Source organism: Suncus etruscus, chromosome 14 (genome assembly GCF_024139225.1).
Source record: "Suncus etruscus isolate mSunEtr1 chromosome 14, mSunEtr1.pri.cur, whole genome shotgun sequence".
Lineage (NCBI taxonomy): Eukaryota > Metazoa > Chordata > Mammalia > Eulipotyphla > Soricidae > Suncus > Suncus etruscus.
In genome coordinates, this window is record NC_064861.1 from 50,551,425 (window position 1) to 50,564,502 (window position 13,078).

The 13,078-nt window shown below is 55.5% G+C and overlaps 1 protein-coding gene across 4 annotated transcripts in view; it reads left to right on the forward strand.

Annotated features, from left to right (window-relative positions):
• The window catches only part of GNAO1 (G protein subunit alpha o1), a 149,504-nt gene that overhangs the window by 131,724 nt on the left and 4,702 nt on the right, over nucleotides 1-13,078 (forward strand). For 3 of the 4 annotated variants that reach the window (XM_049786082.1, XM_049786083.1, XM_049786080.1), the window contains exons 5-6: nucleotides 2,950-3,078; nucleotides 3,565-3,694. In XM_049786082.1, the coding sequence (XP_049642039.1) occupies nucleotides 2,950-3,078; nucleotides 3,565-3,694 (259 nt within the window). Of the gene's footprint in view, nucleotides 1-2,949; nucleotides 3,079-3,564; nucleotides 3,695-6,600; nucleotides 6,755-8,037; nucleotides 8,316-13,078 lie in introns of those variants that run through there. The other variant, XM_049786081.1, reaches the window with a different exon arrangement.

Sequence of the window (13,078 nt, forward strand, 5' to 3'; positions counted from 1 at the left end):
ACATGTGGCCTTTTCCTGCTTTCATGGTCAGCTGTATACCTGAGCTCTCCCCGCCTTTGGAGAGTTTTCTAGTTTTCTCTTGAATATGCTACTTGCTATTCCTCCTCTCCTTCCTCGGTGCCACCAAATACAAATCTATTTTTAAAAACAACAAATGGGTTGGAGCAATAGCGCAGCAGGTAGGGCATTTGACTTGCACACAGGATTCTCAGCATCCCCTATGATCCCCTGAGGTTGACAGGAGCCATTTCTGTAAGAGCCAGGAATACCCCTAAGCACTGCTGGGTGTGGCCCAAAACAACAAAAAAGAGAGGGAAAGAGGGAGAGGAGGGAGAAGAAAGGGAGATGGGGAGAGGGAAAGAGAAGAGTGGAGAGAGAGAGGGAAAGAGACAGAGACAGACTTTTGATGGATTTATGATAGTTCTCATGAGTAGGCCCAGTGGAGCAGGAGGAAGAAGCAACTTAAACTGGAGTAGTGACTGAGGCAATAACTGTTCTTCATGGGGGAGTACAGGAGCTGGTTGGGGGTATTCAGCAAGGACAAGGGTTTGAGGGGCTGGGGACATTTCTGTCTGTGGATGTTAGACTCTTCTGCCCAGTGTGACTCCACTCAGTACTCCCATCCTGCCTCTCCTCACCTCCCTCAGCTATACCAGGAGAGCCCTGCCTTCCTGTGCTGTGAACTTGAGGAATTCAGCTTACCTTCTATCTCTTCCCTGCTCCCACCTCCACCTTTTTGCTAGTTGCAGGATTATTTTTAGTTCTTCTGGCAGTTGCCTTTGTAATTTTAAATAAGGAACCTGGCTTCCTATTTACCAACTCTTCACAAGTAAGCTGAGAAAATCACTGTAATGGCTGATCCCTCCCTCCCTTTTCTTCCCTCCCCTTCTCTCTTCCTCTCCTCCTCCCCCTCCCTCCTTTAGCCTCACTCCTTTCCTTCTTCCTCTCTCCTTCCTTCTCCCTCCCTACTTTCTTCCCTTCTCCCCTCTGCCTCCTCCTCTTACTCTCTGCCCTATGTATGCCATACATAGGCACACACACTCTCCTCTCATATGCTTACATATATATTCCTCTCACACACACATGTAGACACACATATTCCTTTCTCTATCCTCTGTCTCTTCTTTTCTTTGTCTCTCTTTCTCTCTCTCTTCTCCACCCCCACCCCAGACACATGCAGGCTTATGCACTCACAAACATAAAGAAGGCACTGCTGACTAATTTGAGTGATAAGTGATGGTGAATGGTGGATAGGGCAGTGGCTAAATGGGTGGTGTGTGATGAATGGATAGTGGGTGATGAGTGTTGGTGAATGGTGGGTGGTGGATGGGTGCTGGCTCCCTTTCACACTGCCCAGCATTCCCAGCACTTTGTCAGATCAGAGAGGGGGCATTTAGGCTATGGGTCCCTGTTAGGTGTCCCTAACTGGGACTGGGGTTGAGACCAGGAGCTCTTTACCTTTGGTTGCCATGTGGAGGTGGCCTGTGGAAGGTCATTTTACACCTTCTAAAGGTCTGAGGGGAGGGTCAGGCCCACCCACCTCACATCTATGTGCCTGCTGGGGAGCCTTGGAAGCCTCTTTCCCAGAACTGTCACCACTGTCACCCCAGCTCCCTCCCTGGGTTTGGTACCACCATGCACTTTTCCTTCTTTTTTGGGTGGGGGGTATGGGCATACCAGGCAGTGGTCAGGGCTTACTACTCCTGTCTCTGTGCTCAGGGGATTGAATTCGGACTGGCCACATACGAGGCAAGCACCTTCCCCACTGTGCTCTCTCCCAGTCCCTCTTCTTCAGCCTCTATCTGGGCTGCTCTTTGGGACTGTCACTCACTGGGGGCCCTGTTGCTGGGGGCTGTGACTGCCCTAGGAGCACCCCCATCAGCATGTCCTGGGCCATGCTGGTAAGGACCCAACCCCTAGAGATACTGTGGACCTTGACTCAGACTCCTTGTATGCAGGTGCACCACTCCCCAAGACAGAAGCTACCCCTGGCTTTGATTGAGACCTGATCCCTCTGGCCTCCTGGGGTCTTGGCCAGGACAAGGAGTACACAGAGGCTATTCTGTCTCCCCAGAAAGCTATGGCTTTGGGGAAAGATCTTCAGTACCAAAGATCCATGTTCTAGCCACAGTCTTTATGGCCAGACCTACCCCTGCTCCTCCATCCACTAGCCCCCTCCCTCTCACAACATCAGATGCCCTCAAGACCCCAGCAGAGTGGGAGTGGGGGTTTACAGCTAACCAGGGGGGCTCCTGGGGCTCTGCCATGCCCAGAGGGTATTGACTCAGTCTCTGCATGGACAGGCTGGAGCCAAAGCACACCAACGAGGGCACTTATTTCCCAGGTAGCTGACCTGGGTTTGATTCCTGGCATCCCATATGGTCCCCTGAGTACTGCCAGGAATAAGCCCTGAGCATCACCAGGTGTGTTCCAAAAACAGATGAACAAGCAAACAAACAAAAAAACAGATTCCTACATGAAGCCCATTGGGAGACCTGGGCCCCCAGAAGACAGTGCAGTGCAATTAACTCTACCTTGAAAGACACTGCAGGAAGACACAGTAAGATTTGTCGGGCTAGGGGACACAATATAGTGTATTTGGCCAAATGTAGACTCAGTATGTGGGAAGCCCCTGTGTGATCTCTGACACCACACAGGCCTTAGCATAGAATCATGTCATGGGGCATCAGTTTCAAGAAGAGGGAATGGCAGGACAATACTGGAGGTACATGGGAGCCTCTCTGCAGAAACTCAAACCCCATAGGCCTGGAGCTGAGACTAGGGGAGAGCAGGAGCCAACTGCACTTCCTCTCTTCCCTTCAGGCTCTGTTTATATTGGGGGTCATCTCAGTTCCCATGTTGGAGTCCAGGGGGGTCAGTCCACAAGCCTCGAGCTCTGCCAGGCCTAGTCAGTCGTTTCCCCCACCCACGTATGTCGTCCTCTCCCAGCTACCTGGACAGCCTGGACCGGATTGGGGCGGCCGACTACCAGCCCACTGAGCAAGACATCCTCCGGACCAGGGTCAAGACCACGGGCATCGTAGAGACCCACTTCACCTTTAAGAACCTCCACTTCAGGTGAGGCCTTGCAGGCACCTCCTGTCAGCCAAGCAAAGCGGGGAACAGGGGAGCCTCCTGAGATAGGAGCAAGATTTTGCAGAACCAGGTGGGGCATGAACAGAGGAAGGTTGAGGACAGAAAGGTAATGCCTAGGTACGTCCAGGGAGCTCATTCAACTTAGAGCTACAAGGGGCCAAGTGACCTGCCAGCCCATTTCTTTCAGACCATTTAAGGAAACGAAAGCCTGAGAGGGGCATGGCTATCCCCAGTCACAGGAGACTGTGGCACCTTGGTCTCTGGGTATCCTGTGAGGGGCTGTGCCTCTCATGGAGGAGGTGACCTCCATGCCCTGAGTCTGACAGGTGTGCCCTCCCACCCTGCAGCTCCCCAGGGTTCAGCACCAGAAGCAGGGATTCTCAGGAGGCAAGGCTGGGACAAGAACTGCCCCTACTCGGCCTGCCTGGCCCTCTCTGCCTCACTGCAAGCCTTGCTTTCTCCCCAAAGGCTGTTTGATGTCGGGGGCCAAAGGTCTGAACGCAAGAAGTGGATCCACTGCTTTGAGGACGTGACGGCCATCATCTTCTGTGTTGCCCTCAGTGGCTATGACCAGGTGCTGCATGAAGACGAGACCACGGTGAGTTAGACTCACAGCTAGCAGTGGGGTGTCAGGAGCCTAAGTAGGCCTGAGGAACTTAGGCTGCCCCAGTTGGCACCTGAATACTCATTCTGGGTCCAGGGCAGGTGCATTCCAGCCAGGACTGGATCCAGCAGGTCCAAAGAGGAAGTGGGAGGCATCAAGCAAGATGGCACCTGAGACAGAAAGTATGGGTGCCCATACCGTCCCCCAACAGTGTAATGGGGGTGAGGGCAGTAGAGTACTATAGTGCTGGCTCTCACCTGCTGCTTGTTGAGGCTTCCAGCCAGCTAGGGACCAGCTACCCAGAGCAGGGAATCTGCCTTTGTCGGGGTCTTGTTCTCATTTACCAAGTTTAGGAGCCCATCCCCATCCCAGCCCAGTGCCACAGTGATGGGGAGCTGCTGAGGGGCACATGGTGGGCCGTTGGAGTGGGACCAGAAATGGGCTGGGGGAGAGGCTGGGACTATCTAGTGCAACCCCGAGATGGTGGTTGTGTTGTTGTGGTTGGTGATATCTGGAGCTGGGGGGCCCAGGTGCTGCCAAAGGTCCTACAGCAGCTGCAAGGCCAGGAACTGAACCTGGTACCAGCTGCCTGGGCTCCCTGGAGGTGCAGGGATTGATGCATCTCATATGGGGTCTCAGACTACAAAGTCACTCCTCGATCCCGAGGAGTCCCTGAGCCAACTCAGAGGATGCAGGATGGACTTACAGGGCTGTGCCTTGAGGCCAGGTCACTTCTCTAGGGGTCTCCACACATTTCTGCGTCGATGCTGGCCCATAGCTTCTCAGCATTGGGGCACTCAGGAACCAAAGCATGATCTAGGTAGGGGTCCAGCCTCACACCCTGTGCTGGCTCCTTGTTCATTTGAGCTCAACTGCGTACCTGAGCTGGGGTTTACCAACCACCTCCCAGCTCTGCCTTTACCTGGGGAGGCTCTGTTGTGCCGCCGTTCTTCTAAATCCAGACTCACTAACTTACCCACAGCCTGGGCTGTTATTTGCTGTCCTCCCATAAAGTCTCTGCCTGGTGTGGCTAAGGAATATCCCTCCCTTACTGTGTCCTGCCCTGCCCATGGGGTGAGCCTACCATCCTCATATTTTCTCCTCAAGACATGAGACACTGGGAGCAGAAGATGAGGGGGTAGAGCCAGAGGGACCCACCAGGTCCCTGGGTCTGGGCCCTAGTGTGTGTGGACTGGTCCCATGAGGGAACAGGCAGGTGCTTCCCTCGTTACTCTCCCACTCTTCATCAGAGACTTCACCAGAGCACCCTGGAGGAGCCCAGGTCAGAGCCAGTTGCTCTGGGGCCCTTCTGCGGCCACATAACTACCTGCACCCAGCACAGGAAGAGCAGCACCCAGGGAATGGGTTCAGTGTGGGATTGGGACCCCACGGGGTGGAAGAACGAGCCTGTGACTGCGACAGAACAAATATCTCTTTATCTGGAACATTCGGCAGAGCTAGGCAGCTCAGGCACCAGAAGAAGCTGCCTCCTGGCTCAGCCTGGTGGGGAGGTCTGCACTGGTGCTGGGCCACAGGAGGGCCACAGGCCCAGGGTATCAGCGAGCCTCGCCAGCTCTGCCCTCCACAGACAGCATGACTCTGGTCAAAGTTCACGGCTCAAGGACAAGATGCGGACTCTGAACCCCGGAGGCAAGAACCAGACCTTGCTGACCAGTCTTCGGGCTTCAGCCTTCCTCTCCAGCCAGCCCCACGGATCCCTCCAGGCCTGGGAAGAGAGATGAGGCAGCACAGAACAAAAGGGTTGAGAGAAAGCTTCTGGGACTAGGCCAGGAGCCCTGGAGTTAGTGGCGGCCCACTCAGTGGCCGGTCGCCTTGTCCGTGACATCCCAGCCCCCCTGGGCCTCAACCTGTCCACGGACGCCCAACCACATCTTCTCCACTTCCACTACCGTCACCGCCGCCTGCAGGGCGTCCTCTTGCCAAACCAAGGCCAAATCCATGAGCAGATTCTGAGAGACCCTCCAAGCTGGGCAGGTACGAAGCACCTTCCTCCCATGGACGTCAGCTAAGAGTTGAAAGCAGGGGCCCTGGCCCCGGGTAACTTTGCTGTGAGAGCCTGTCCCGATCTCCCCCCGCCGTCGGCTCCTGTCAGGCCACCCAGCCCCCAGTTCCTGGGACAGCTGCTCATGGGATAACCCCCACGTCCCATATCCTTTCTGGGCCTAGCGCTGGGTGAAGCGGTTTTGAGAGATTTTTCTTTTTTCCTCCTTTCTCTCTCCTGCTTCTTGCTGGGTTTTTCTGTTTTGTTTGGACTTTTCCTCTCCATCTGGTTTGTTGTGTTTCATCTCGGGGTTCTTCTGGCCTCGTGACCAAGAAACCAAACAAGCACTCACCAGACCCTCAGCAAGGCCGCAGCAAGCTCACCCCAGACGTGATCCCCCTCTGGTGGTCTCTGCTTCCAACTCTGGATTAATTCGAGGATCACTGTATCCTCGGTTAATGTTTCCCAATGGAATGTGTGTCCCCCTTCACCCCACCCCGCTGATGAAACCTGGGAAAGCAAACTGCATGACCACCGCCAACCCCAGCCCAATGTAGACTTGTCAGGTGGTGGTGTGACCTGCCCCGCCTGCATGGTGCATGACCTTGCCACCAGCTGGGGCCCCTTCTAGAGACCTCGCTACCCTTCCACCCAGGGGTTGGCCCTCTGGGGGGGGGGGTCAGGCAGTATCCCTCTCCCCCTGCTCCTTACCCCACCCGCCTGTGTGTGGAATGAAGCAGGACCAGATCCCTTTATCTCGAGGCTCCTGCCTGCCTCTGCCCCTCCAGGTGCATCCTGGACCTTTCCTCTGCTTGTCCCCGCTGTGTGTGTTGCTGTCGTGGCGGGTTGGGGATCCTGGGCATGGCCGGCCCTCACTGCCCCCTTGCTTTGTTTTTAGAACCGTATGCATGAATCCCTGAAGCTTTTTGACAGCATCTGCAACAACAAGTGGTTCACGGACACATCCATCATCCTGTTTCTTAACAAGAAGGACATATTTGAAGACAAGATCCGCAAGTCCCCACTCACCATCTGCTTCCCTGACTATACAGGTAAGAGACACACACCCCCCCCACCTCCCCAGCCCTCCTCTATGAGCCGCACCACTCCCTTAGGATCAGCCCTGCCTCTCTAGCAGCTCCCCTACACCCTGAGAAATTGTAACCAATTTGGGCCATCATGAAACTCCATGCCCCACCCCCTGCTTGGCAGTCAGGATGGGGCCTTTCCTTTCCTTAGCCATGTGCAGGGGTCCATCTTGGGTCCCTCTGTGAGGATAGGGTGGGATGAGGGGAGTCCGGGTCATACCTTCTACCTGGGGTGCAAGGTTCAGGGTCCTGGGGTTGTGATGTCCCTTTGCAGGCCACAGGCCAGCTTTGTTGATGTGGCCATGGCTTTGCCTCACTGGAATGAAGGATCAGCCAGAGGCCACAGTCTTTCCAGGACCCCCCTGGAGTAGTGAGGGGGGAGTGTGGGGGTCCCACCCCATGCCCCTCAGCTCCTCCAGAGGACAGGGCTTGGCCAGAGAGGTAAGCAGGATGAGGAGCTGGGCTATTTCCCAGCTACCTCACTCCTCCTCTCTGCCTCCAGAGTGGAAAGTAGTTGGACAGTGGAGTACCTGGGGTCCCCAGTGGAACCCCTCTTCCTTGAGAGTGAGGTGGGGTGAAGGATGAAGTGAACAGTCCTAGTCCCTCTGTACCCCAGTCCCAAATCAGGCCTCAATGCTGCAGTCCTGCCCCTCTTGGCCATCCCGGGGATCTGGAATCCACCTGGGATTCTGGTTCAAGGGACTGCATCCTTAAGCCCTGCGGACATTCTATCATCCTGCCAAGCTTAGAAAGGCACTGGGGTACTCATTGTGCCTGCAATATCTGAGCCCCTGAAGCTCAGCCCTACACAGCCTCTGGTCTGCTTAGCACACACACCCCACATATACAGTCACACTTTGTGCAGAACTGGGCCGTGTTTTGCTCCCCCAGAGCAATGCTAGAGGATCCCCAGGCAGGGAAGGGGTGAACTTCCCTCTGTACTCACCTTCCCCACAGAACCCAAAAGAACAGGATTGCTTGGACTCACCTACCTGTGACAGGCCACCCCCACCTTGACAGGAACCACAGAAAATATGGTGGGGCCAACGCAAAGAAGGACAGTGTATGATTTTGAAATCCCTAATCGCTGTTTTGAAGCTGGAGGTGATATCTGACCCACCTCCACTGCCCATGGGGGCTCTGCAGCACCTTTAGGTCCCCACCTTTGGGGTGGTCCCGAGAGGCCCTGGGCTCCGCTCCCTGGAGCAAGTTCTTCTCTCACCCTGGCCATCCTTCTCTTTCTGTAGGCCCCAGCACTTTCACAGATGCCATAGCCTATATCCAGGCCCAGTACGAGAGCAGAAACAAGTCGGCTCACAAAGAGGTCTACACCCACGTCACCTGCGCCACGGACACCGGCAATATCCAGTTTGTCTTCGACGCCGTGACGGACGTCATCATCGCCAAAAACCTGCGGGGCTGCGGCCTCTACTGAGCTCAACCCCTGCCTGGACCCGCCGCCCCTCTCGTCTCAGGCCACATGAAGCTCAGCAGCCCGCCTTATGCAGGGACACAGGGATCACTCCCACCAGCTGCACCCTCAGAAAAAAACAGCATGTGGAACCCCAGATCTGTGGGAGATGGAGCCAAGCACCCCATCACACCCCCTCATTCAGCTTCATCTTGGAGATTCTGATCCTGGGAGGATTGCAGGGGATAAGACCATTGGCGAGAATGGGTCCTCCTCAACCTCATTGGTGGCCCCATTGCAAGGCCTGGCTCTGTCATCACCTGCGGTGGTGCAAGTGGCAAGAATGAGCGTGTGCAGGGTGATGGCAGGGGTGGGGGCATGAGGCACTGCTTGGCTTGTCGAGGGCAGCTCCATCACCCCAAACCAGGATGGGGCAGGCCAGATGTGTGGGTCCAAGCTTCTCACACACATACACATGCACACACACATACACACACACACACAAACACAGACACACCTTAGCCTATCCTGCACAACCATGGTTTCCCCTCGTCTTCCCCGGACATCTCAATCCATCCTCTTCTTAGGTCTGGAGGCTTCTAGGCTGCCCAGTGGGTGACAGTGTTGGGTGGAGCTGGTGTTTGATTGAGCCAAGGACAGCAAGTGGATGGGGGGTAGGGGAGCTCCTGTGCCAAGGGGTCGGGTCCTTGACACCCTAGGGAGTTGCTATCCCTGAGGCTTGGGACCAGCCCTGCACTCGTGTATCTGCTTTTTCTCTACCGCCCCCGAAGAACCTTGGTACCAGCTGTTCTGTGTCCTTGAAACTCCCTGGGCTGGAGGGTGCGGGGGACACAGGTGGTTTAGCTCAGCCCCGGTGGAATGGAGGGTAGTGACCAGGCAACGTCCCATATGTTTGCTGTGGGATGCTTGATGGGCTCTCATAAGTGGGGTCCAGGCAGCTGAGACCCCAGAGCAAAAAGGAGTATGGTGATTTCTGGGGGCCCAAGTCCAGAGCATTTCACTTGTACTCCCTCTTTCTCCTCTTCCTCTTCCTCTTCCACTCCTTTTCTCTTTCACCTTTTCCCTCTCCTCCCATCCCTTCCTCTTTCTCATTTTCTTCCTCACTCTTCCTCTTTCTTTATCTACCTCTCCCATCCCTCCCTTTTTCTCTCCCTCTTCCTCTCTCCGTATACCCCTCCCTCCCTCTCTTTTTCTCTCTTCCTCACCAGAGATAGCTTAGAGGGGCCCCAGCTTTCTCCCTGCATGCTCTCTTCAACCCACTGGACTCACTGCATGGATGAGCCCTCGGCTCAGAGGAGTCCCTGGGGGTCTAGGGGTTCCTGATTCCAATAGTTCCTGTTCCAATTCTGAGAGTTCCTGGGGCACCCAAGCCACATACCCTCACAGAGGTGGTGCTAGTTGAACCCACGTCCATCTGCCCACTTGCTGCTGCCCTGACCTCAGGGACTTCCAGTCAGCAGCCAGGCATCAGTGGCCTCCTCAGTGCCCCCCTGCCCCTGGAGCCAGGAGCCAATGCCAGTCAGGCTGCTCTGCCCAGCACCAAGGATGCTGCCACTTCCCAGCACCAGCGTGCTAGGTCTGGCCCGAATTCTGCCCCATAGCCCTGATTTGGAAGCAACCTCAAAGGCTTCCCAGAGTTCCCCACAACCACAGTGGGAGAGTGCCAGGGGCCAGGCTCTCTCATGCCCAGCATACCACTCACTGCTCTGCCTCCCAAGGTATCTCGTGACTTGGGCCACTATGTCTCCTGGCGCCGTCTGGGTGGTTCTGCCTGGGGGAGACGTCAAGGGGGACAGATGAGTACTGGCACCGTCGTGTGGGTACGGGGGAGACCTGCAGCCAGATGTGAGGAGGTCTTGGTTCATGTGGCCCGGGAGCTCCTTGGGGCAGGTCATGTGAAAGGTTTGGGGCAGGGAAGACTGTAGAGTTGTCTCTGAATACCAGGGACATGTTGGGCACCTGTGCTTTGGGGTCCTTCCTATCCCTGGTCACAGAACTGAGAGGTCTCCAAAGCTCAGGGCCTGAAGATGGAGTGGGTTCAGCCCCTCTTCCATGGTTCTGACTTCTGGGGTCCTCGGGAAACACTTAGTGCTGGTGCTCTAGGCTCTCTCACTGTCCCCCACAAAAAGTCTTGCCAAAGGTTGCCACCTCTACTCTCAGTAGCTCCACACTCTACAAGGGTAATATTCCCTGGAGGCAGCAGGAACCCCAGCTTGGAGGTAAAGGCCACACCCCATCCTTCCTTCTACTGCCCCTCACAGTCACCATCTGTACCCTTGCAGTGAATTCTCTGTACTCCTCTCTTGAGCTGTTCTTTCCTGAGACTCTCTTGGTAGTAATCCATGTCCCCCCCCCCCCCCAATACCTTGGTGACTTCACCACTGGGTGGTGGCTGGCCCACCCCATTCCAGAAGGCTCAGGAAGGTTCTGTGGCTGCTCCCAACCCCACTCTTCAGGAATCTAGACCTGAGGCTTTGGCTTAGAGATTAAGGCCAGGGTGCCCACACAGACCCCATGTTAGTCCACAAGCCTTGGAAGGCCCCTGTCAAGGGAGTGGAGGTGTCCAGAAAGGGTGCTCATCCTTAAGGCCACCCCCCCACTGTTCCCTCACAACTGACCCCACGGCGGGTCTTCTCCCCACTTGTTGGTTATCCATGTCCCCCACTGTCTGCCTCTGAACACTTGTCTCTGAGGTCCTGTGGGCCCCCACTCCGTCACCCCACACATTAACTGTGACTTTGTAAGAGGCACAATTCGTTGGTTTAATAAATCTCTAGTGATTGTAATGACTGGTTGCTGTCCTGTATCTCAGTCACTCACTACCATAGTATGAGAGGATGAATGTCCCAGGACTGTCCCCAGCCAGGCCACCTGGTGGAGGGGACAGTTCTGTGAGGCTAGAGGGGTTTCCAGGGTGCTGGCCATGACACCCTCCTCTTGGACTTGTTTGTCCGCACTGTGCTCACTTCTTGTCTAGCGTGTTTGGGGGACTTGAAAGGCAGGACATGGAGCTGGATATTGAGTGCAAATTCTAGTTTTTTTCTTTCATTAGCATCTGTTTGGGGAGACTTGAAGGTCAAGCACATGGGTAATAGCTCTACTGGACTTAGGGGACTCAGTGCCGGCGCCTCCCTCTCTGCCCTCTCTTTCCCCAAACCCAGCATGGCCCTGCAGCACCATTTTATTCTCTGACTCTGGGCACTCTGTCAGTGGGCTGCTGACATGGGAGCCCCTTCCAGGGTCTCTTTCTCTTGACTGTGGCTGCAAAAACAGGAACCTCTGCTGTCTTCCCATGGACACTAAGCAGACTCAGGGCTGGGACCCTACTGCAGCGGGAACTAGCAGCTCGGTGTGCGGGAACCACAGGGCCAACTTTGAGCTCCTCCAAACTAGCCCAGCTGGCCTGCAGACCCCACTGTCCTGAATACTTGCTCTCTGACTGACACAGTCCTCTTCAGCTCCAGTCACTGGGCCAGGGGTCAGCTGTGGGCCGTGATGGCAGAGAAAGCAGTTGGGGTCATGTGTGAAGGGCAGTTGTGGGCCAGGCCACAGCCATGGGCAGAGGAGTTTCTGGTGCCCATTTGCCACTATCAAACAAGCATCTATCTACTCCCTCGGGCCAAGCTGTGGGAATTCTGGCCTCCAACGGGGGCTCTGCAGGGCCTATGAGCGTGACACTGTTCTCTCATTTCCAGGTATTGGTAGCGAGGACTGGGCCATTCACAGAGCCTAGAGAGTGGCTGCAGTGAAGCCAAGCCAGTCCACTGGGGCTCTAGGGGTCAGCCTGCTCTGTGTCTGGGAACAGGTCTGGGCTGAGACCACAGCTGCATGGACCATACAGTCATGGCAGAGGTGCCTTGGGGTGTGGCACTGCCTACCTCTGATTTTTGGGGTTCTGCCTGTGTCTCCCCAGAGCTCCTTGGGGCAGTAAGGTTACATTCCAGGTGCAGGGGTACCGTGGTCACTGGGGTAAGGTTGAAGATTTGTGGGGGTGGAGTGAGCTGCACCCACACCAGCCCCTCCTGGACCTCAGTGAGCTCTACCTGCAGGCTGTGCTTCCTCTGTCCCTGGGGTGGGATGGTCTTGCTTGCTTCCCCAGAAATAGTCGCCACCCCCTGCAGGCCAGTCAACTTTGGTGTGCAGGCCAGCTTGTCCAGTTAGTCCCTAACCAGGTGGACTCTCAAGGGCCCAGGAGGAACCAAGCATGACTCTCTTCCACACCCTACAAGAGGGCCTGAGAGCTTCCAGTGTCTACAACATAGACCCAAAATGAAAGGACTTGGTAGGGAGGGCCCAGCCCAGTTCTCGGACCCTGTCCAGGACCCTCCTCACAGGCACGTGGCCACATCTGCACATGCATGCACACACATACAGCTCATGTATTCTACAAGCAGAACCACACAAAGCACAAGGCATGTTTGCACATTCACAGCAATGTCCACATACACACAAGATCAGACCCACACAAGCTTATGCATACATAAGTGCTGAACACAAGGACACATCAGCCCATGTGTATACATATGTAAGAACACCCCCGTGTGTGCATGCATATTGCACTCACACACACAAAAAAGCCGCCTGGGGCTGAGACCTTTGGTTTCCCGACTTACCTCCGTCCCTGGCAGCCAGGCTTGGTTACCTCCAGCTGGTTTGGCTCCTGCTGACTGGTGAGCATGGATAGACCATCCTGAGAGACACCGCACTGTGGTTGCGTTGTCACATCTTTCAGCTCCCCAGTGGCCCTCCTGAGCTGCTCAGGAGCTCAGTTCTCTCTCTCAGACCTAATTCTCTTCTCTTTCCCTGTCTCTGTGTCTGTCTCTCCCACTGTCTGTCCTGCTCTGTCCTCCCCTGAC